At 38.2% G+C, this 21,884-nt stretch overlaps 6 protein-coding genes across 11 annotated transcripts; 4 read left to right on the forward strand and 2 right to left on the reverse strand.

The window, feature by feature from the left end:
* Window positions 1-22: 22 nt before the first annotated feature.
* On the reverse strand, window positions 23-975 carry Nf-YB (nuclear factor Y-box B). 3 transcript variants are annotated; one of them, XM_088045461.1, is made up of 5 exons: window positions 865-975; window positions 667-818; window positions 410-607; window positions 293-362; window positions 23-206 (listed from the first exon to the last, which is right to left on the reverse strand). In XM_088045461.1, exons 1-5 carry the CDS (start codon window positions 947-949, stop codon window positions 100-102), a joined length of 612 nt encoding a protein of 203 aa, XP_087901587.1. In that variant the 5' UTR covers window positions 950-975; the 3' UTR covers window positions 23-99. The 3 variants fall into 3 exon arrangements, with proteins under 3 accessions (XP_087901587.1, XP_087901586.1, XP_087901588.1); XM_088045460.1 differs by having other exon boundaries at window positions 658-818; XM_088045462.1 differs by having other exon boundaries at window positions 135-240; window positions 658-818.
* Window positions 976-1,033: 58 nt separating this feature from the next.
* On the forward strand, window positions 1,034-2,690 carry shams (glucoside xylosyltransferase 1 shams). Its single transcript, XM_088045451.1, has 6 exons — window positions 1,034-1,329; window positions 1,373-1,520; window positions 1,569-1,700; window positions 1,801-1,993; window positions 2,041-2,363; window positions 2,417-2,690. The coding sequence occupies exons 1-6, from the start codon at window positions 1,157-1,159 to the stop codon at window positions 2,561-2,563; spliced, it is 1,116 nt and encodes a 371-aa protein (XP_087901577.1). The 5' UTR covers window positions 1,034-1,156; the 3' UTR covers window positions 2,564-2,690.
* A 9-nt stretch (window positions 2,691-2,699) lies between these two features.
* 140up (RPII140-upstream gene protein) lies at window positions 2,700-3,723 on the forward strand. Its single transcript, XM_088045454.1, has 4 exons — window positions 2,700-2,946; window positions 2,996-3,161; window positions 3,207-3,295; window positions 3,343-3,723. The coding sequence occupies exons 1-4, from the start codon at window positions 2,777-2,779 to the stop codon at window positions 3,707-3,709; spliced, it is 792 nt and encodes a 263-aa protein (XP_087901580.1). The 5' UTR covers window positions 2,700-2,776; the 3' UTR covers window positions 3,710-3,723.
* On the reverse strand, window positions 3,712-5,375 carry twf (twinfilin actin binding protein). The gene is made up of 7 exons (XM_088045452.1): window positions 5,184-5,375; window positions 5,047-5,124; window positions 4,884-4,995; window positions 4,674-4,836; window positions 4,394-4,631; window positions 4,083-4,345; window positions 3,712-4,035 (listed from the first exon to the last, which is right to left on the reverse strand). Exons 1-7 carry the CDS (start codon window positions 5,206-5,208, stop codon window positions 3,880-3,882), a joined length of 1,035 nt encoding a protein of 344 aa, XP_087901578.1. The 5' UTR covers window positions 5,209-5,375; the 3' UTR covers window positions 3,712-3,879.
* A 139-nt stretch (window positions 5,376-5,514) lies between these two features.
* Window positions 5,515-9,481, forward strand: LOC148168278 (uncharacterized). Of its 3 annotated transcripts, none has more exons than XM_088045436.1 (8): window positions 5,515-5,668; window positions 5,760-6,317; window positions 6,365-6,896; window positions 6,940-7,152; window positions 7,199-7,507; window positions 7,553-7,893; window positions 7,934-8,353; window positions 9,195-9,481. In XM_088045436.1, exons 2-8 carry the CDS (start codon window positions 5,760-5,762, stop codon window positions 9,324-9,326), a joined length of 2,505 nt encoding a protein of 834 aa, XP_087901562.1. In that variant the 5' UTR covers window positions 5,515-5,668; the 3' UTR covers window positions 9,327-9,481. The 3 variants fall into 3 exon arrangements, with proteins under 3 accessions (XP_087901562.1, XP_087901563.1, XP_087901564.1); XM_088045437.1 differs by having other exon boundaries at window positions 7,565-7,893; XM_088045438.1 differs by having other exon boundaries at window positions 7,610-7,893.
* Window positions 9,482-9,802: 321 nt separating this feature from the next.
* On the forward strand, window positions 9,803-21,857 carry Nuak (Nuak family kinase 1). 2 transcript variants are annotated; one of them, XM_088046678.1, is made up of 14 exons: window positions 9,803-10,056; window positions 10,879-10,980; window positions 13,131-13,548; window positions 13,599-13,851; window positions 13,904-14,127; window positions 14,175-15,297; window positions 15,346-15,775; window positions 15,823-15,981; window positions 16,029-16,253; window positions 16,299-16,539; window positions 16,587-16,720; window positions 17,018-17,169; window positions 18,657-21,147; window positions 21,194-21,857. In XM_088046678.1, exons 2-14 carry the CDS (start codon window positions 10,883-10,885, stop codon window positions 21,315-21,317), a joined length of 6,072 nt encoding a protein of 2,023 aa, XP_087902804.1. In that variant the 5' UTR covers window positions 9,803-10,056; window positions 10,879-10,882; the 3' UTR covers window positions 21,318-21,857. The 2 variants fall into 2 exon arrangements, with proteins under 2 accessions (XP_087902804.1, XP_087902803.1); XM_088046677.1 differs by having other exon boundaries at window positions 14,175-15,775.
* Window positions 21,858-21,884: the final 27 nt, after the last annotated feature.

Here is a 21,884-nt window from a genome sequence, read left to right on the forward strand (position 1 = left end):
TGGAACCCCAATTGAAACAAGGTTTAGTTAATTTTTTTTTATTAAAATAGAAATATGTACACAGCTACAACTACTTATAAATTAACATGAAGACACATTTTAGTTTATTTGAAACTGGTGAAGATTACTGTCTTGATATGTGTAAATGACAGTTTCTGTGCCTCCAGATTCTGCTGCAATAATATTTCTCGCTGTAACTGATGTGTCTGAAAAAATATCACCATTATTCACTCTTATACACTAGAAAAAATTCGATAAGCTTCAAAGAAACGAGGCTATAGAAAAATCTTACTGTAGCTTTCTTCAGAGGTATCTTCAAAAGATAGTTCATTTGGTTGCAAATTCTTATCGCTTTTAGCCGCCTGAAATAATATTTTTATTAAAGAGTCACCCCAAAGTCCTGACTTGCCTCTCTATATTTGAGCAGGTAGATCTTCAGGGGTTCTACATAATTATCAAAACCTAGTGAGCTCATCGCATAGAGAATATCCTCTCCATTGATAGTCTTACGTTTCTCCATGTAACACCGATCACTGGCTTCACTAGTGATAAAACTTATGAACTCAGAAACACATTCTTGCACGCATTCGCGCGCATCCTTAGCAATCTACAAGAAGCAATGAAGAAGAATGAGAAATGCTTGTTGGAGAACCATACTTTATCTACCTTTCCCGTTTCTGGAATGGCTTTTTTCATTATTTTAGCTACATTTGCAATGGGGAGAAACCTGTCTTGCTCCCTTAGCGGGGTGCCAACTTTATCGGTAGGATCATGATTGGAATCGTCTGTATTTTCAGCCGTGAGCTGCTCAGCCTCATCTACAAGCCCCAGTTATCATTAATTTACCATACTCGCCGTCATTACCATCCATTTCCTCTACTTGTACCATGTATTGGTCTGTAAGCGCAAACGTGTGGGTTATATCGTCGGCGAGTTCCGTTTTCTCCATAGCAACTTTTTACGCTAAAATTCACTGGTTATTAGGTAAACTTGGACAATAAATGAACAATAAACAACACTCGCTTGTTTATCGATTTGGTGTTTTCGACGTTTAATTCTAGTGTGAAACGAAATTCCCCTAGATCACTTGTCAAAAACTTCACTCTGACAAGAGAGAGGTTAAAACAAACAGTTCAAAATGCCATTTTAATGGAAAATGAAATTATACACTTACCTGAGGATCGGGCTGATATTTTCGGTAGCTTTGGTCATTTTTTATTTTTACAGTATTAAAGTACTTAACAATAAAGGGGAGTTGAAAGAGAAGGAAGAGAGTTTCAGGGTAACTAAACAATATGAGGAGACGACGAAAAGGATTGAGTTTAAGAGGTAAAATCGACTTGTTTTAACACAGAATCACGTTTATTTTTAGAACTGATATTGTGGTGGCAGTGGTTGCTTGTGGGGACAGGCTTCAAGAAACTCTCAATATGTTGAAATCGGCTCTAATGTTTAGTAAAGAAAAACTGAATTTTATTGTATTTACAGAAGATGATCTGATTGAAAGTTTTAACCAGAAAGTTAGTCTCGTTTTTGCGTTTTTTTTAATCTAATTGGTTTAATTGTAGCTGGGAGAATGGAAAGCTTCAACTAACAACAGGTTTAGGTTTAATGTGATGCCACTGACATTCCCAATTAAGGATGCAGAAGAATGGAAAAAACTGTTTAAACCGTGTGCTGCCCAAAGATTATTCTTACCAGTGAGTATTACACAAGACTAACAAAAACAGCTGTAGAATTGTATAACATTTTTCTTGATTTTTGCGTTTTTAGTGATTTATTTACAAGTGATTTTTTTAGAACATTTTAAAAGATGTAGATTCTGTTTTATACATGGACACTGACACGTTATTCCTGACTCCTGTTGAGACAATTTGGAGTTATTTTCACAAAATGAATTCTAGTCAAATGGCAGCGTTAGCTCCAGAGCATGAGGATCCCAACGTTGGTTGGTACAACAGGTTTGCTAAACACCCATACTATGGGAAATTAGGTAAGGAAAGGGCACCATAAAACCCCCATTTTCATTGGTATTTACAGGGGTGAATTCTGGAGTTATGCTCATGAATCTAACAAGAATGAGGGCGTTCCAATGGAGTGAATACGTTGTTCCTATCTATAGAAAATACAAATTAAAAATTACTTGGGGTGATCAAGATATAATTAATATAATTTTTCACTACCACCCAGGGAAATTGTATTTATATTCATGCAGATATAACTTCAGACCTGATCACTGCATGTACATGAGTGTGTGCAAACCTGCTGAAAAATACGGCGTTGCTGTCGTACACGGATCTCGGGGATTTTTCCACTCTGAAAAACAACCGATTTTTCAGGCTATTTATAGGGCTTTTGAAGAGGTTTTTGTGGTAACTTAAAGTGTTTCCCCCATAATTGACGTTCTTTTTTTTAGTTTCGTTTAGGTGGCAACATGTTCAAAGAATTTTACCAGCCCCTGGAAGCTTATTTTGAACAAAGTGCGAACACCAATTGTGGCCATATAAAAGAAACGTTTCTCAAGAATGTTCGTCGATTTATCGATGTCGATTATAACCAGTAAACTATTGTGCAATTTAATTGACGTTTTAGCATGTTGCGAACAATAACCGTCTCTGTAAACGCTAAGGACATTTTATTTATACATATTTATACTTTTATATAGAATTATTTAAATAAAGTATATTGCCGCCAATTCAAATCATGCGCTATTAGATGACATTTAGGTTATGTAAGTGTCAAACTTTCTAACCCAACCTTATTGAAAACCCCGAAAATGTTACGGAATGTGTTTAAAACAAGTTTAGGATTTAGTTTATTTACTGCAACGGATGTAATAAGCACGGATACGTTAAGTAAGACTACGAAAACTGAAAAAAATGTTGATCTATCAGTGGTACACAAAGAGACAGGTTGGCAGAGAGTCCAGCGAATGTTTCAAACAGAGTAAGAGCGAGTATTTTGGTCTTGAATTATACTTAAATTGTGTTTTTAGTGAATTTGGAAATATCAGTAATGAAGCCATTACAGTTTTGCACGTCGGTGCTATGAGTCTTTTTGTGGGGGCCTGTTATGGGGGTGTCATGCACAGTAAAGTGGCTTACACGAATTTTATAAAAAACAATCAAGCTACAGTTTTTAATGACCACTTAGAAGCAAAGGTGACTACTCATGTTTTATTATCAAACTTAATTTTTGTTTTGTAGAAAAGGCTACAAGATGCTGTAACTAAGAGCTTTGCTAAAGGCGCGTGGAAATGGGCTTGGAGGCTCTCACTATTTTGTTCCTCTTTTGTGTAAGTCTCGTTTTTTTTTCACAGTTTGATTAACAGAGACTTTTTAGGGGTATTTCTACCACTATCTCAGTGTATAGAGGAAAAACTGGAATTCTAGAATATGTAGCAGCTGGATTCATCAGTGGTTCTTTGTATAAATTTAGTATGGGGCCCCGTGGCTGGATCGTCGGCGGTGGACTGGGATCAGTCCTGGGACTTTTAGCTGGAGGTACAACTTTAGGCATTCTTAATCTTACAGGAATGACAATGGATGAGGTGAGGTACTGGCAGTACCACTGGAGACAAGAAAGAGAAAACTATATCCACAAAGGAATGGCCGAATACCTCTCAAAAGAAGAAGGTGAAGTAATACTGTCACACAACAAAAAACTAGGAGAAGCTGGAAAAACTCTTGAAAATTTAGAAAAACAATAAAATTGTATAAAGATTGCAGTTTATTTAAATAACAAAAAGCGTCTACTTACACCCATGATTTTTACAATGAGCTTTGATTATAAAAATATACGTTATGAAAAAGCTATAAAGAACACCTACTTGAGCAGATATCAACAAAAATAAATAATTTGTATAAAGCATGAAACAGCTCAGTTTGTGATATCGTGAGACTTGGTGACTCGCTTTTGTCCTCGGTTTGGTGGCCCTTTTGGTTTGGCAAATTTCGGACGGTGCAGAATTTTAGTTGGGTGTATTTCCTCGTACAAAAATTTCTCGGTGAGTTCGGAGCCCGAGTCGATCTCAATCTGAGAGAAAACAATGTTAAAAGTCACTCATAACATTTTAGTTTTACCTTTTTTTCAATTTCCAAGCCCAAATTTGTTATAGTATCCGTCAGCGGATTCTTACAACTAGAATACAACATCCGCTCTTTGATAGGGCAGCTGTAGCCCGGCATTGAATAAATAAATACTATGCTTTCCATGTAGTCCCCCTCATGGGTGTGCTTAAATCTGTACAAATGATATCTACCACTGTCTTCAGGAACTTTAGAAGGAAGCTTCTCAATACTGAGATTTTCAGCAGTCACCAAATGAATTGTTTCTTGCTCAATATCTAAAATTAAAAATATAGCCTCTGTGACATAACCCCACGATTTCTTACTTATTGCAAACTGCAAATAGTTATAGGAGCCCCGTGACATATCAACAATTGCATCCTTTGCCGCCTGAGCTATAGGAAAGGCCACACCAACCAAAGTTTGCTGTTTAGTGTTAATACTAATATCAGTAGTTACTTCAGTTTTTTTAAGTTCTTGGAGTTCTTCTTCCCTTATTGTTAAAGGGGCCGGAGCCCCGGAAGCTTTTTTGTACTTTTGGTACCCATTCAGGGTTATATCACTCTAAAACTGAGCTGAGGAAGAATCATAACTAGAAAGTTTTACCATAATGGTGCCATGGAGTTCTTCCTTGATTTGTGATGTCCCAAACTCCTGTTTAAGCGTCGCTTTGGTGGAAGCATACAACATCTTCTGGCGAATGGGGGCTGTATCGGGGGACCAGCTTATAAAAAGCCACTCATATCCAGACGAATTCTTGGAGTCAAGTCTGAATAAGGCAACTAAGAATCATGTTTAAAAGGGGGGTATTTTTACCTGTAAAGAAGGTAGCATGGTTGGTTTTCTTCTACTAATGGTGTTATAAATTTGTCAAAATCACTCTCCCATGTTGAGTCAACTTTCTTAGAACTGGCAAGAATTAGCTGCTCTAAAATTAAACAAGTGAACTAGAATTTGTACAGCGTAGAAACAGTGTTACCATTTTCAATAGAAATTTTAAGGGCTCTTACATCGCTGTCTCTGCATGTCCCCAAAAACTTCTTCAATTCGTCGTTCGCTGAACATGACAGAAAGTTAAGAAAAACTCGAATGATTACGAGACTACAAGTCATTTACCTCTGATTCCTGTTTGGTGGGACATTTTTCTATAAAAAAATCACAGTATAATTTCCACACAAAAGCCGAAAATATCTCCGCCCACGAACTTGATAGATTATGACAAGTCGACGGATTTAGCGTTTTTTCACGTGTAAGTTTTCCAACCTGATTACAAAAAACGCAGTTTTTATTGCGGAATTACAGGATTAGCGGCATAAAAAACTCAAATAAGATGTGTTTACTTAATTTATGTTTCTGATAGCACTCCTTTATTATACTTTTTGCGACGTGTAATTCGAATCTAGTTCCGTTTCTGTCACGTTGGCCAACCTGTGCTGTGTTGCTTTTGTTGTGAGATGTCAAAAGTGTCAAGTGAACGTCAGATTTGTCAATCAACTCAAAATGAAGTGGTGCAGTGTTCCTAATCACAATTTAATTATAATAGACCGATAATACTGAATTAATATGTGAGGGCATTATTGTATTACCGGAGCCGGGACATTGTAAGTCATTATTTTCCACTTTGCCTTTGGACCTACATACTTATTTATTGACCTGTTTCACTGTAACTTTTGCATGTTTTTATTTTTTTAGATGATTGCAATGGAGGATAATAACACGATGACTTTTGTCTGTGCGGAACTGTCTTCAACGATGTTTCAAAAACTGTATGACCAAAAGAAATCAAATAGATTCTGTGACCTAACTTTGCATGTAAACAATAAAGTCATTAAAGCGCACCGCAATGTTCTAGCGTGCAGTTCTCCTTATTTTGATTCGATTTTGAAGCATCACAAGATAATACGAGAACAACTCATTATAACTTGTTTAGATAGTGAAATTTTTAACACGATTTTAACTTACATGTACACAGGAGAAATCACAATTGAGCATTCAAATGTAGAGGAGCTTCTAAAACTAGCTGATCACTTTATAATAACAAAGGTCATAGAATACTGCATAGAGTTCTTAGGGACGAAGTTGAATCTAGATAATTGTCTGTTTACTTATTTTTTAACTCAACGTTTTAAACTGAAACACTTAGGAAATATAGTTGAGAATTGGATCATGAGTCATATTGATGATGTTTGCGATGGGGACGAAATTATCGGGTTGAACGTCCACGAGCTGCAGGATTTCTTCAAGAATAAAGTATTGGTCTGTTTTCAAGAGAAACTATCATTACTGTGTTCTTTCAGAGTTTTGTGTTGTCAACTGGCAAGGCTTTAAATGTTTTATCCCAGTGGGTTCTCCACAACGTCGAAAAACGCGAACTCCACTTTGATAAACTCATCAAATGTTTCCCTGCTAATTCCCTAGAGCCTTCTGAAGTCTTTAAACATTTAGATACTTGCATTTTATACAACAAAAGCGAATTATCAATGTACCGATTCCTCGATCATCTAGTCCAGAACAACTGGATGTTATCGAATTTCAAATCCAGATATGATAATCTTCACGTGAAGTACGGACAAATGATTTGTAACAAAAACGAGGAAGAAGACGCAAAACTGGATAAGATAGTCGTTTCCGAAAAGAACGACTCTAATTCGTCTCTCAATAGCTTTAGTTCAGTATTAGTCAAAGCAAAGTTGCGGAATAAAAAGCAGCTTATCCTCAAAAGACTGATGTTATTTGGGTTAAAACCTAGCTTAAGAATGGCGGCGTTGAAAATGCTCACTTCTAAGAAGAAAGTTTTGCCTTTGACCGAAACCGGTCAAGATGAAGAAGGTTCGTTTTGCGTCTTGTTAGCATTCGTTGATTTGATTTTCAGAGGACGACGTTGATGAAAAAATGGGCATAAAATGCCCAATCTGCTTTACCACCATCAACGACAGTCTCCTTCTTGAGCAACATTTGGCGTTGAGTCATGCCAAAGACGTGACTTATAAATGTGGTATTTGTTCATTTGTATGCCAGTATCACGGAGACTATTTAAATCACATGAAAAGTCACTTCTCTGGCCCCCCGTATAAATGTGACTACTGTAAGTTTTTCATTGTTTGTCGTTTTTTTTTAAGGTGATTTTTTAGGTGACACGACCGCCGACCAAATCTCCAAACTGATCTCTCATCGGGCCCAACACTTGGAAGAATCTGTGTATCAGTGCAACTTTTGCTCTTTTAAATGTCGCCTTAAGCAAAACTTTGCCTCTCACTTAAAAATTCACACTCCCGAGAAAAATTTCAAATGCGAGCATTGCACGAAATCGTTCCGTTTTAAGCAGAATCTCGAAACGCACATGTTGACTCACACTAGCGACAAGAACTTGACTTGTGAGTCTTGTGGCTTTCACACGAAATTTTTGAGTCATATGATAGCCCACAAGCGGATACATGCAGGTAAATGTTGGTTGTGTGTCAGATAAAAAATTGAATTCGAGGTAGTTTTTTCTCCAGGAGATATTTATCGGTGTTCTTATCCACATTGTAAATATTCCACAGCGAAAAAGAACCAATTAGCAAGTCACGCTAAAAGTCACAATGGGGTGAGACCGCACTCTTGTGGTATATGCGGTCGAGGGTTTATGGAAAAGTCGCATCTGGTCCGCCACGAACGGATCCATTTAGAGGAGAAACCTTTCAAATGCTCCAATTGTGATTACGCCAGTTCGAGGAGGGATAAATTGAAGGAGCATTTCACGAGACATCACGGTGAAAATGCTTCGGCTAAAGTCCCATATAAAGCTAGACCCATGAGGAATAACACGACACGTCCTAAATCCCAAGTAGGTTCAACTTATTAACAGCAAACATTTTCCTGTCTAGTCTTCACAGGAAACCACAACCACCACTGCTAACAACAACGTGAATTTCTCTCAAACCAACAGCAGCACCACGAGCTCCACAAGTGGGGTTTCCCAACCTATCGGTAACGAAATTCAAGATTTGATTATGCATCATCAGAATCATACTGCATCGACTGCTGCTACGAATTTGTCAGCTATTAACTCGAATTATCATCATTTTGGGGATCCCACTGACTTCCACCATCATAATCATGCGCATAATATACACAATCAGATTTTAGCTTCTGGACATAATCAGAGGTCTGCTACTCAGCATCATAATAATAATATAGTGAACCATCACATGTTGGCGAGAACTAATCATTCTACTGCTACGTCCACCGCTGCTGCCGTTGCTGCCGCTATGATGCTCGATCCGAGGTTCCACCACAACACTTCTGTGAGTTTAGGGGAGAAAATATGCGAGACAAAGAGGAATGAATGGTGGAGAAAAAAGTGTGACTTTTGGGTGCTTTTTACTTTTTCCAGGATTTAATGCTTTCTTGTCTAGAAGAATAATTTGCATTGGGAAAATGTGCGAATTGTTAATTCGATTGTTGTTTCTTTCATTCAGAATTTTGCATAATTGATTTGGGACTCTTTTTATGAAGCTTTTTTATTCGCCGCTCCGGCAGTTTGTTAATTTTTTTCTATTGTTTTATGTAAGAACTTTACATAACGTATAAAAACTGAGAATCGAATTTACATTTCACTTCAAGTTTGGAGGAAAAAAATCTAAAATCTTTTGTTGCCGCAAGAGTTCCCCGGTCTTGGATTAAAAGATAATAAAAATATTTCCTAACTAAGAAACTCAAATGAAATTATCTTAAAGACGACAAAACTAATTTTAGTACAAGTGATATGAAAAATGTGTTCTAGAAATGGAATTTTTTAAAGGATATGAGTGCATAATAAATTTGGTAAAAACTACTTATCTTTTTACCGTATTTCTTGTCAAATGCAGTTTAGACTTTCTAGTTTTCCGTGCCAAATTTCCGCGATTCTTTTATGAAACTGGGATATTTAACACGTCTGTAAGTTCAATGACTCGGTAAATAATTGTTAGTTTTTTCTATAAATATTAAGTCACTCCACAAATATTTAATTTTAGTTTAAAATTGAACGCTTCTGATGTCACAGTTGAATTCGGAAAACATGTAGTGCCTATTTGTCACACTTTTTTCTTCGCACCTGCCAACAGAATTCTCTAATTTTACCGCAAAATATTATGCAATTTTTAGGTGCCCTACCATCCGACCACAACCCCTGTTTCGATGGCCATGGCAGCTGTGCAGTCTTCGCAGCAGATTCAAGCGTCTGGGCAACACTCTGAATATCCCCCATCTCTTCAGAACTGCATGACTCTATTCTAGTCTGAATAATTGTGATTCCTATTTTGTTATCTAGTATCGTATTTGTTGATCTCAATGTTGTACTTTCTGTTGATTTACTATTAGCATGTTTTGTTAATTTGTTCTATAGTTTTTATAATATTGCACTGAAAAGTAATAAAGTAATGTGTATCGTCTTTGGTATTTTGATCTCACCTTGCGCCACTTAACATACCTAATGCCAATAAGAAAAATGATACAAGTAAAAATAGACGTGAAGAACTAGAAATACATTCTTATAAATAGTTGGGAAAAGTCGTCAAATTATGAGGGAATCTCTGATGAGTGAGTCATTTTACGCAAAATGAGCAAAGTTCGCGATTATTTCACCTGACAAGCGAAATGTGTCGTTGCACAATTGTAGGATTGCCAGTGTAAATATTCCGGGTGTAAATATCGGCGATAACGAACTTCCTTTTGTTGTTTTTTGAAAAACAAACGCCCCGAGGAATTCGCGCCAAAAATCAAAAAAGTACATTCCAATGTCGCGTACTATTTTTAAACAGAAGAAACATGGCGGCTACTAGACATTTCGGGCTATTTAAAATGTTAATAAAACTCCGTTCCCAGTGATAATAATAATGTGAATGATAAATAAAATTTAAGAAAAGTTTCTTCTTCTTTAAAAAAAGTGTTTTACACAATCGCAGTTCCGTAGTGTGGTGGCTGATCGTATTTCTCATATACCGAGTGTTCGAAGAAAATAAGGCGGGTAAGATGATTTTCGCTAGAAATACCAAAATCTGGTGATTTTCCCCGTGTAAATTGGGCATGTTGACAGTTATTATGTCAAAAATCTATATTTAAATCAGGAGACATTTTGTTGGTTTTCAATGGGGCTCACTGTAATGGGGTACCATGAGTCATGGGTGTGATTTTTTAATGAATTTATTTGAATTCTAAATTCCATGTGTTATGACTGTACCGAGTGTACGTACAGAGCACGCCCACATTGGTACATTCGTAGCAACAACACGTGGGCTAATGTGGGTTTTTTGACTTTTCTTCGGCTATAAATTAATAAATTATTCATCGAGAGAACACTCTGTAAAAGGAAGGGATTCATTGAAATTTTACCACTTTACAAGTTCCAACTCCCGTTAGTTGGATTCTTCCTAAGTGAATCAGCTTAATTCGATTGTCGTCTGTTTCGATGACTTAAGTCAGTATAGGGTAACTCGGGAAAACGAAAGTAATTTCCCGACAATTTATGGTTGTTGGCGTGTACGTACAACGCAAAGTTACTATTTATATAGGCGAATTAAGCGCGTTGTAAATTGTAGAATTACCAATAAATAAATGAGAATGATCGAAAACTGTTGCTTCACGTCAGTGCACCTTAAGTTATTTAGTTAAAGGTAGACAAGGATAAGTTAAATTTGTTGAATAAAAATAACTGAAACTATTCAAACCTACCATCCAATGGTCTTAAAATAGATGTCCCGTCTTGAGTTTATGTGCGCTCTTATCCTTCTCTATCACATCCCAAATGTTTTTTTCTTTCCCATTTTACCGATTTTTTTTCTTATTACAGCAAAATGGTGGTCGGGGATCCCAGCATAAATAATATAATGAGCGGCATTGAAAATACCGGAGGAGTTAAGCAACACAATCATAAAAAGAAGTTAAAGCAGAGGTGAGTAATGCCGTCGTGATCGTCCTTCTACTTCTTTAAATCGCAGCTATTGTACTCAGTGATTGACAGAAATTACGATGTTTTTGGCGATTTGGCACGTAGGTTGCCATTGGCCAACTTCCAATTTTTAATAGCAGTAGTTAATAAACATTGCCACTTTCTATATTTTGCAGTATTAAAGTTGGCCGCTGACTTTAACAACCTCTTTTAAAATCCTCCGAAAAAATTATGGTCGACGTCCCATGAAAATACTTTCTTCTCATGCGGAAAACTCATGCTTCGTGCCCATGTCAATCATTTTATTAGGTCGTAAACTTTGTTTAATATTTAAATAAATAAAGATGGGGGAAATATGGGGATTTGCTCAACAAAGTTGACTTGGAACATATGGTATTTTAATTGGTTCGCATTTTTATTGTATTTACGACATGAACATGGTGTAAATGTCACACCATTTCCGTTCCAAAAATTTCGAAAGTGGATAAACACATTGACAAAAGTTAAGGATGGTTGGGGACTTTGACACGGAGTCGTTTGGGAACCAAAATAACAATCACGTAATAAATTCGCCTTGAGCGGAGGAGCAGTTTAAAAAAGTGAATTTTATCAGTAACACACGATTACTAGCAACAACCGTGGGAAAAAAACAATGGCGAAAACCGCATCTTTCCATCTGTCGTATTTCCGGTATAAATGTCTACCGAAATAGATCTGCCTTAAAAATTAAAAAATTGAATTTCTGAGTTAGGAATATACATTCGAGGCTTATTCTTAGCAAAACAAGAAACAGAAAAGCGATGGCGAAAACCGCATGTTTCCATCTGTCGTAGTTCCGGAGATCTGGAGCACCGAAAATTTCGGAACGAGTTGTTGCGATAACCTGCTAAATACACGTATTGAAAAGAATAAATAAACAACATATTTTTATTTAATCAGTGCTCGTAAAATTAATTGGCAAATTTATACCGGATTTTACCAACTATCTTTAACTGTCCAGTTCACAGAATTATAATCTCAAAACGACGCACACAAGAAGGTTCCAAATATTTATTTAAAGAAACAATGATAAACGAACATTTACCCAAAAGAAAATTACAATTCACCAACGACATGAACACTGACATCCTCGGTCCATCATATCGCAGCCAAAAACTATTTCAACAACATTTACGTAGATGTTCATTAATCCATCAAATGCAGGTAATGAAATGAGTGTTTTTCACAAACAATCTTCCAAACACGTGCCCACAATTTTTGGTAGAATTTCGAAAGCATTGATATCGCAACTTTTTCCATGTGTTTACATACCGATTTTAAAACCATCAAACTGAATTTATATTCGCGCATTGATCTCTGTTCTTGGCAAGTAACTTTAGTAAATCTGATTTATTCTCTGCAGATTGCAGCTACGTTCCAAAGTTTTGTTCCACACGAGAAAATTTACCGCCAACTCTCAAACTAGATAAATCTCGGAAGATCTCAACCACCCCCACTGTTATACTTATAATACAAATTTAATTTCAAAATTCCACGCCTTGTTAACATCTGTGCAACTCTTTCTTCTGACCCGTTAAAAAGTTACAAGGAAATTCAATTTAAAAATAAGTACTTTGACGTGGGTGTGGACCTGATTTATGATTGTATTATTGTACTGGTTTTTGCTTATTGTGGTGGAGACAGTTCTGAGATTCAATGATTCAGTCGATGCATGCAATCTCGTTCTAGATCGCAAGTGTGACAGTTTTTGCAACACTTATTAATAGCGAGGTGTTGTCGCTATAACTTACCATATTAATAGCTCTTACTTGGCTATAAACTTAAAAATTAATACCTTCGATTAGATTGAGTAATTGTATAAGAATTTTCATTGATGATTTTTTTGCCGAGATAACTTAGGTAATCACAGTTTTTTGTTGTCAACGATCTCCGTTTAACAAAGCTCTAATTTTCTCTCGAACTTTCTTTCTGTTTGTTTTAATGAAACCTAAACAGAACCAACCTTGACTGCAATAAATTAAAAATTAGAAGTTAGCTCGAAGGAAGTTCAATGTGCCAAGTTTTATAAAAATGCGTTTTTTATCATCACAGTTTATCTTCTGACGCAACTTTTGTCCGTATTTGTATCTGTAATTGTTTCTACCTTTTTATAGGTTCGATATAATTAAGAAACTAGGTCAAGGCACGTTCGGTAAAGTGCAATTAGGAATAAACAAAGAGACTGGTCAAGAAGTAGCAATAAAAACAATAAAAAAATCGAAAATAGAATCAGAAGCAGATTTAGTGAGGATACGGCGAGAGATTCAGATCATGTCTTCAGTTCAGCATCCCAATATAATTCACATCTATGAAGTGTTTGAAAATCGGGAGAAAATGGTGCTTGTGATGGAATACGCAGCTGGTGGAGAATTGTACGATTATTTATCAGAACGGAAGATTTTAAGTGAAGACGAAGCTCGAAGGATATTCAGACAGATTGCCACTGCTTGCTATTACTGTCATAAGCATAAGATTTGTCACCGTGACCTGAAACTGGAAAATATTCTTTTAGATGAAAATAACAATGCCAAGGTGATTGATTACTTTCACTTCCATTGCTCGGTTTAATAACGTCTTTACAGATCGCGGATTTTGGACTCTCGAACGTTTTTGATGACCAACGCCTTTTGAACACTTTTTGTGGTTCTCCTTTATACGCTTCACCCGAAATTGTGAAAGGGACGCCGTATCAAGGACCGGAAGTTGACTGCTGGTCTTTAGGGGTTCTTTTATACACTCTAGTCTATGGTGCCATGCCTTTTGATGGGGGAAATTTTAAACGTTTAGTTAAACAAATTTCACAAGGGGATTACTTTGAACCTGCTAAACCCAGTCGTAAGTCAGGAACTGCAAACTTATAACTCACCCCTTACCCTTATCATTTTAGCTGCCTCTCCACTTATCCGCGAGATGTTAACTGTAAACCCTAAAAAACGAGCCAACATAGAAAAAATATGTACACACTGGTGGGTCAACGAAAACTACGATGTAAACTGTTTAGAGATCTCCGAAGAATTAGCCAATCAAACACCAGTTAGATTAGACTTGTTATTATCTTTAGCGCCGCCGCCTCCACAACTTGAAAGCGACAAGCTCGTGGTTACAGGAGATGTAAGTCTCTTCTAAGTTATTTCTCTTAATTATGTTGTTTTTTTAAGGTTGCTGAAGACATGAAGACTGAAACTGCACCTCCGACTCGATCACAATCCGCTGGTAGTTTAATGGATCTTCACCCTGCTGAAAGAAGAATTAAAGATCTGATGGTGGAAGAAAAAGCTTCGCCGAAACGTAAACTCGAAAACACCGTAAGCACAGATCGTGTTAAAGAAGGCTTAAAACGAAAAGATAAAATCATCAAAGAAAATACCATCGCTGATATTACTCTTCATGGAGCCATTCAAGAGAATGTTTCTTTGGAAGACGCGAGCATGTCTGAGGCAATACCGCTCGATAAAAGTCTTACTCAAACGATATCACGTCCGATGGATGTTGAACCAACGGAAGAAGCCGTTGATCCTTCGTTACAAGGAGCCGCATGCACGGAAATAATAGAAGAAGCAAAGAAAACTGAAACGAAAAAACCCACGAAAGTGAAAAGAACTTTATCCACTAGTGTTAGCAATAAAGTATTGGAAGGCATTAATGAGATTCCTAGTCAAGAAAACGTAACTAATGTAGATAAAGAAAATATTAAAGAAGTTGCTCAAGAAGTTAAGCCGCAAGAGAAACAACCTGAGAGTAAAATCGCGACCAAGAAGAAAACGGTGAAGAAGAAAGTGTTGACCGACAAGAACGAAACAGTTAAACCTAAAGAAAAAGAGTCTGCAACGCCTCCACCGGAAACACCACCAGAGCAGCCCAAGAAAGAAGAAAAAGAAGAAAAACCCAACGTAGAAAAAGTAGAGAAAGTAGACGACGCTCCATCAAAGCCCGTTGAAAGGAGAAAATCCCGCATCTTCGAAGCCGCGGAAAAGTTCCAAAACATGATCTCTCCAACTGACACAAAACCGGTTGAAAAACCCGAGAAACCAAAGAAAATAGTCATCCCTGGAGTAAGCGTCGACGGTTTCAAAAAAGAATTTGAAAGAAAAGCCAGTTTGACTTCTACGTCACCACCGAAAATCAAAACTGCACCCTCTAAGAAAGTCATAATCGATCAACAAAAACCGCAACCTGAACCCACTCCTGCTTCACCTCCAGAGCCCGAAAAAGAAAAAACCCCTGAAGAGAAAGAAGAGCCCAAATCTGAGCCAACACCGAAACCTGTGATCGACGATGAACGTAAGGAGCGTGTTAGAAACGCAGTTAGTATAATTTCAAGTGCCTTAGATAAAGAAGGAGCGCGGAAATCAAAATCACGACCGTGTTGTGTTCGAAAGCCACCTGTACCTTTCGGTGTTAGTGGCCGGTCGGCTTCTGGTAACATTGGACTTCTTTCGTCTCCGTTATCACCACCTTTGGGACCGAAGCCGTTTGTGAGACCGCAGTTTGATGTAAAACCGGAAGTGAAGAAGGTGGAAGAGACTCCTGAGCCCGTCGAGGAAAATAAGACCTCTTCCGCTGAAATCACACTGAAATCAGCGACTCTGCCAAGAAGAAAAACAACCAAGGCGGAGATTCAGCTGAATTATCCGGCACCCAAACCCGCTACAATGGAGTTTAAGACTGAAATGGCCCATAACGTCGCGGCGGCTCCGAAAGTGGTCACGCAACGAAGCGAGGTGGTCGTACCGGTGGCTAACCCCAAGATGAATTACAGGTAAATAATAACGACGGTGTGGGTTTCCACTGGTTGTTCTTTTGTAGAGCGTCGTCGTTAGAGCCGGAGTCCAAGAACTCACCCAAGGAACGAATTATTCCCATTGCCTTTGAACAGCAAGAAGGAAAAGAGGCTGTACAGAGTCCTCCAACTAAACCTCCAATGCCCAGACCGTTCCAAACTCAAAAGTCGACACAATCTCAAAGGTAAATTCGCGAATCGTCGATTCGTTTGACTAAGTGAGATGTTTTAGGTCTGGTAGCTTGAGCCGGCAGTCCACTCAAGACTCTGATACTGAAACAACCTCTGGAGAGCCGATCAAGAAGTCGCCACGGGAGTACATCATCCCCATAGCTGTTGAAGGTGGTGGTTACGTCACTCCACGCGCCGGCAGCGTCGAGCCTAGTGACACAGCGAGTACAACGAGCACCATGACAAATAGGAGTAGAAATAAATTCGTGAAACCTAGGAGAATGAAGTAAGTCCAAATCACACTCTTAAAACTTTCTAACAGTTTGTTTAGTGATAGAGATTCCGAAGACGAATCGCCATTCCCCAACTTATATCGTCATAGTTCCTTTGGCAAAGATAGTGATACTGAAGACTCTAGAAAAGACGCTTTTCATTTACACCGACTGAGAAGTACTCGTCCAAAGAGATCGCTTCTCGAACACAACGACTCTCTAAGTTCCGGGGAAGAAGACGACGATGATGGCTTCGAAATTTTAACAGCGGAGCATCTCTTCTCCAATCTGTTATCAAGAGTAAGACTGAGAGTGGCGATGTAGCGATAGTTAATTCTGCGTTTTAGGTGCGAGATTTGACGCAGAAACTCAACGTGGAGGACGGTGGTCGACCTGGATTTCCATCTAGTCGCTTACTTAGTCATTTTGATCATGGGACGAACTTTTGGAACTTCCACAACAGACTGGATCCTTTATCTAGGTAGGTAGAGTGCTTGAAACAACTAAAAATAACGAATTTGAAATCTACAAGCTCACAGTATAAAGTTACTTATGTCAGGGAGGTAAAGACTTATAAGTAAGTTCCATGTTCAATGGGTTGTTCTGGAGATTCCAAACCATCTTAGTTCGTAGTGTAGTTAATAAAGATCATTTCATGATGTTTAGGAAGTTTGCAGACTCTGTTTGCACCCTTCATTTCGATGTAGGCCCCACTTCCTCTCGCATGCTTGCGTTCTTAATGACTACAGTTTGTTTGAGATGTTTTGAATGTTTTCAGGCATTCGTCGTTGGGGCGAAGTTTAAGTCGTGATAGAACCAGCAACGAAAGCTCATCATCAACACCATGGCGCCGTAGCGTCAGTCGCGATCTGGCGACAGACATAGAGAGTGTTTTTAAGGACCCTAATTCAACAGCGGCACGCCCCAGAGGTAAAATCTTTTAAATGGCCGTTTTCATTGTAGTTTTGTGTTGTGAAACGGATTTTTTAATGTTCTCTGTGGTAGAGAAATATTTTTTGTGCCCGTGTAGATTAGGTCACGATTTTTTGCATTTCCCTTTCCTTTTTTTTTGTATTTTTACAACCATATTTTTGTTTTTTATATAATCTGTTAATATGTATTGTTAATTTTTTATAATAACTTTTTTAGTTGTAATTTATTATGTTATTGGCATATTTTGATGTATTGCGCACATGTCGTTCTAATTCGTTCTTGCAGTATTGTGTAAGACAGCCGTTCACTAACAGTCAATTTTAATAAATATTTTGAAAGTACCCCAATGAATATACTTGATATTTTCACGGACGAGAAGGTAAGTCGTAATACTTGAATAACCGAGGAATTAACATGAATTTCTAACGGAGGGGTATCGGAGTCAGCTTATGCTAGAAAGGTCGGACATGACATAACAAACTACTAGCACAATTCACCGTCAGCTCATACATACACTTGGTGTTGGTACTTGTGTCACTAAAAGGTCGGACTAAATTGGCCACTAATATCTTCAGTATTTTGATAATATGTAGTGAGTCTCCGCTCAGATTTCAATTTGAAAACTCAAAAAGGTCGTACATAATCTAAATTTTGAAATTTTTACATTCTAGGATTTCCGGGGATTTTTTCTAGGTGTTCTATAGGATCTCTATGATTTTTGTGATTCTTGTGGACCATGCAGCCATTCTGGAACCTTAAATTTGTGTTAAAAAGTCGTCACTTAATATTTCAATGTTCTGAAGATCGAAAAACGTACAAAAGAGTCGAGTTGGCTAGTAAGTTAAAAAGTGCCCGAATGATTTTTCGCTGCAAAATACTGAATATATTGTTGTCTAATCGGTGGAGGTTGCACAATACTGTAAGTGATTAAAGTAGCGTAACCAGTAGAAATTCCGAGGCTGGTACATCAGGATATGCCAGGGCAATGGGAAGCATGGCCGTGACAGTGTTGTGGTTGCAGCGCGAGTGCGTGTGACGGTGCATGTGCCCTGCGGACCAGCCACACAGAAGGGCACCCACTAACTGCCTGGCTACCTGCTGCAACACAGACTCGGTAGGCTGCATGCACTAATTTCATACTTCACCTATCATTTTAACCATCCACACATCAATAGTCATAAGTTTACCACTTGAGTTTTATTATTAGTGCACACGAAGTTGGCGGCTACAAGATACACAGTCCCCAAAACCCTCAGTGCACATCTGGAAGAATCATAAAGTCGGCAGCATGAGCTAACGCATAGAGAATTTTTTTTCTTTGAGTTTTGTTAACTAATTTTTTTTGTTGGTGTTTCTTTCAAGCAGCCGCAGATGTTTTGTGCCAAAGTCACTAACTGCTGACGGTAGGTAGTGAGTTGTTACACTTAGTGCTTTATTGTTGACCACCGCAAGTGCAAGAGTTTGATTACGATTCGTCGTTTCAGATAAAAAATCGAAGAAAGAAAACCTTAATTTAGCAGATTTAGATCTAAAAAAATTTAAATTGTCTGATGAGGACGCTCTAGCTCTCTCTTATTTAACTCCTGGTTTGTCACGGAGGATACAAAAACATTTACTCTCGCAACTAGCGCCTTCCGAAGCCCAAAAGCTCCAACGCACTTTATCCTCTGATGAGACCAGCCCTTTTGAAAAAGGCAGTAGATTCGCGCGAAGATCCGTTGATCGGTTGTCTTCAACCCTCCCTCGTCGTTTCTCAGTCGAAAACAACCAAGAAAAACAAGTTCTCCAACCGGAGCCGAGCTACCAAAACTACAAGTCCGGTCTACCGGTCAAACTCCGCGATGATAACAAATCGATAAGTCTCGGCTACGAAAGTGACTTCTCCTACCGAAGACCAAAAGCGTCTCGCTCAGTTTCGTTGAGAGAACCTAAAAATTATTCATTCTCCAGCAAAGGAAGCCCAGATTCCAGCTTATCTGAGAGCATATCGCGCACCGACGAAAGAAGGGAAGAATTCTCCCCCGACAGCTACACCTCTCTTTCGCGCCCTTCGTCTTACACAAAATACTCAGATTCCTCAACTCTCAACAAATATTTAACACCAACTAAAAGCTACGACCTCAACGGCAAGACTGAAACTAAAAAACCGTCCTCTTCGCCGAGAAGAATCTCAAGATTTTTACGACCTGACTTTTTCGATACACCCAAAGAAGAAAGCGCGCTTGTTAAAGAAAAGAAGGAACGCGAAATGGAAACCCAGAAAGTACTAAAAGAAATACGCGACAAGAGAAAGTATCGTCTTAACGCGCGGCGCGAAAGATCCGTCTCGAGAGAGAACGAAAGGTCCGTTTCAAGGGAAAAAAGCGTTGAGAAGCTCGACGACGAAAAGAAAGATCCCACTAAGTTAACACCAAAGAACGAAACCGACGGCTTGCTCAACAACGTCTCGAACAACATCAAGAATCTCGAAAATAATGTGAAGACGTTACACGATTACATCAACGTCACCGCTCAAAACACAGAAGTTAAAAAAGAAATACCGGACTATGTCAACGTGAAGAAACCCGAAGAAGCTCCAGTGGTCAAGAAAACGCGCATCTCGAAACTCGTTCGCCCGAAAAGCTACCCCAACGAAACGCCTGAGAAACCCACCAAAGTCTCTCCAGAGAAAGAGTCTAAAATCAGTCGACTCCGCAAAGGTTTCACTCGGCAAGGCTCCAAGGAACGAGACAAAACTAAAGAAGACAAGAACGAGACTAACGAGGAAGAAAAAGGGCACAAGAACAAGCTGCTACACTCCATCGAAAAGAAACTGGAAAAGTTCCGATCGTCTTCAGTGAAAGACTCGGACTCTGCTAAGGAAAAGAAATCTGGGGTGGAAAGCACCATCAAGCGCCTCCGCGAGCAGAGCCTTCCTCGGAACCTGGAGCATTGCACCGAATCTGGTTTAATAAAACGAGCGGTTTCTGTCGAAGATGTCGCGCATTTGAGCTCTAGTAATAAACCTCTGCAAGCATCAAGAAAAAGTGTAACGAAAATATTGGGTCTGTTTAAAAAGTACGAAGAACAAGACAACAAAAAGGGCGATAAAGTTATGAAAAAGAAAAAAGTTAAAGATAAGAATCCTGATGAAGCTGTGATGCAAAAAAGTACTGAACCTAATGTCAATTGTAACGATTCTAGTCAAACGGATGAGGTGAAGAAGAAACCCGAACGTCCCCGTTCGTTGTTACTTGATAAGATGAAACAATTTCATGGTGCTAAGAATGATAGTGTAGATAAAGAAACCAAAGCCGCTAAAACGTCGAAATTGCCAGTAAACTCATTCAGACGTAGCTTAAACTTGGAAAACGTAACAGTTGAAGTTCCTAAGAAGAATGTGAAGACACCGCGGAACAGCGAAGTTGTTGAAGATAACAAAGATAATAATAGAAACTCCGTGGCTACGGATGACAGCTCAGTTTTTCTGTCACCTGATGATAACGCCAGTGGTGACTCGTGGTCCGTTTGCTCAGATTACCACACTCAAGATTTACACTCTCCCGTTTCACCAAATGGTTATTCATGTGATGTGGGCGATGAGAATGAGTCCGTCATCGATCGGATCCGAAGAAAGAGTTTCTATACTCGTTTCAATGAGAAGAAGCGACCCCGCAAACCTAGTCTCACTCGAAATTACAAAGATCTCGACTTGTATAAAGAACCGACTTATAAAAATCCTGACTATTCATCTTTGGATCGGAGATCGTACGATCGTACTCCTCTTACTCGTCGCTCGACGTTCACTTCTCAAGATCCTGTTAAAAGAGAGTATAAGGATTACACTCGCAGTTCGTCGCTTTTGAACGACTATGTTAATGTTCCAAATCGTTATCAAACTTACAACGCTAAAGTGAGTCGTCCGACGACTTCAATCTATTCGGATTCTGAAGATACGACTTTGGATGAGTTTTTAACAGCTGCTAAATCCAGAAAGTAAGTTGGTTTGAGGGTGGAGTGTTGTTTAAAGTTTGGATTTCAGATACAGTTCCCCATTGCAACCATCCACATTACACCGAGGATCAGTTTCTCCAGTTAACGAGCAGTTTTACTTTAACAGACCTACGTCTTCCGTTTCTCCCCCAACTTCATCAGAACCGGTTTAAATTAAGTTCTTATATTTTTGTAACTTTGTACATTACGTGACGGGTCACGTGATAAATAGATTTAACTCTCTTGTGATCACTAGTATACAAGTCAGACCTGAAAAGTTGTTCATGTAGAAATTGTTGCATTAGTTGGTAGATCCATATCAAGTTTTCTTCTGTTAAATTAAGGTTTCAGATCTAACAAAGTATTCTTGAGTCTCATTTATTTGCATAGAAAAGTGTAGATAAATAATGTATTATTAATATGTAAATGTTGTTTGCTTTTTTATTTATTATTAGAGTCGTAGTTTGTTTAGAGTTTTTCTAGTGGTTATTTTATATAACGATGATATTTAACAAAAATTGGATTGAAAGTGTTAAAGTACTACTACTAAAGTAGCATTGTTCAAGTTTAAATGATTTTAATTATCAGTTGACCCTTAAGTCTGCCACATTAAGACAATGTAGCGTTATAATTTAGGTTGAGTTTGTGTGAATTGTTAGAATTGTATGTTGAATTTGGTGATTTTATAAAAAATATAAAATATGTCAAACTTTCTCAAGTTTTTGCGCGCCATCACCGTA

This window comes from Gnatocerus cornutus, chromosome 9, assembly GCF_029298725.1.
Source record: "Gnatocerus cornutus isolate USDA-ARS CGAHR chromosome 9, icGnaCorn1.1, whole genome shotgun sequence".
In the NCBI taxonomy this organism is placed as follows: domain Eukaryota; kingdom Metazoa; phylum Arthropoda; class Insecta; order Coleoptera; family Tenebrionidae; genus Gnatocerus; species Gnatocerus cornutus.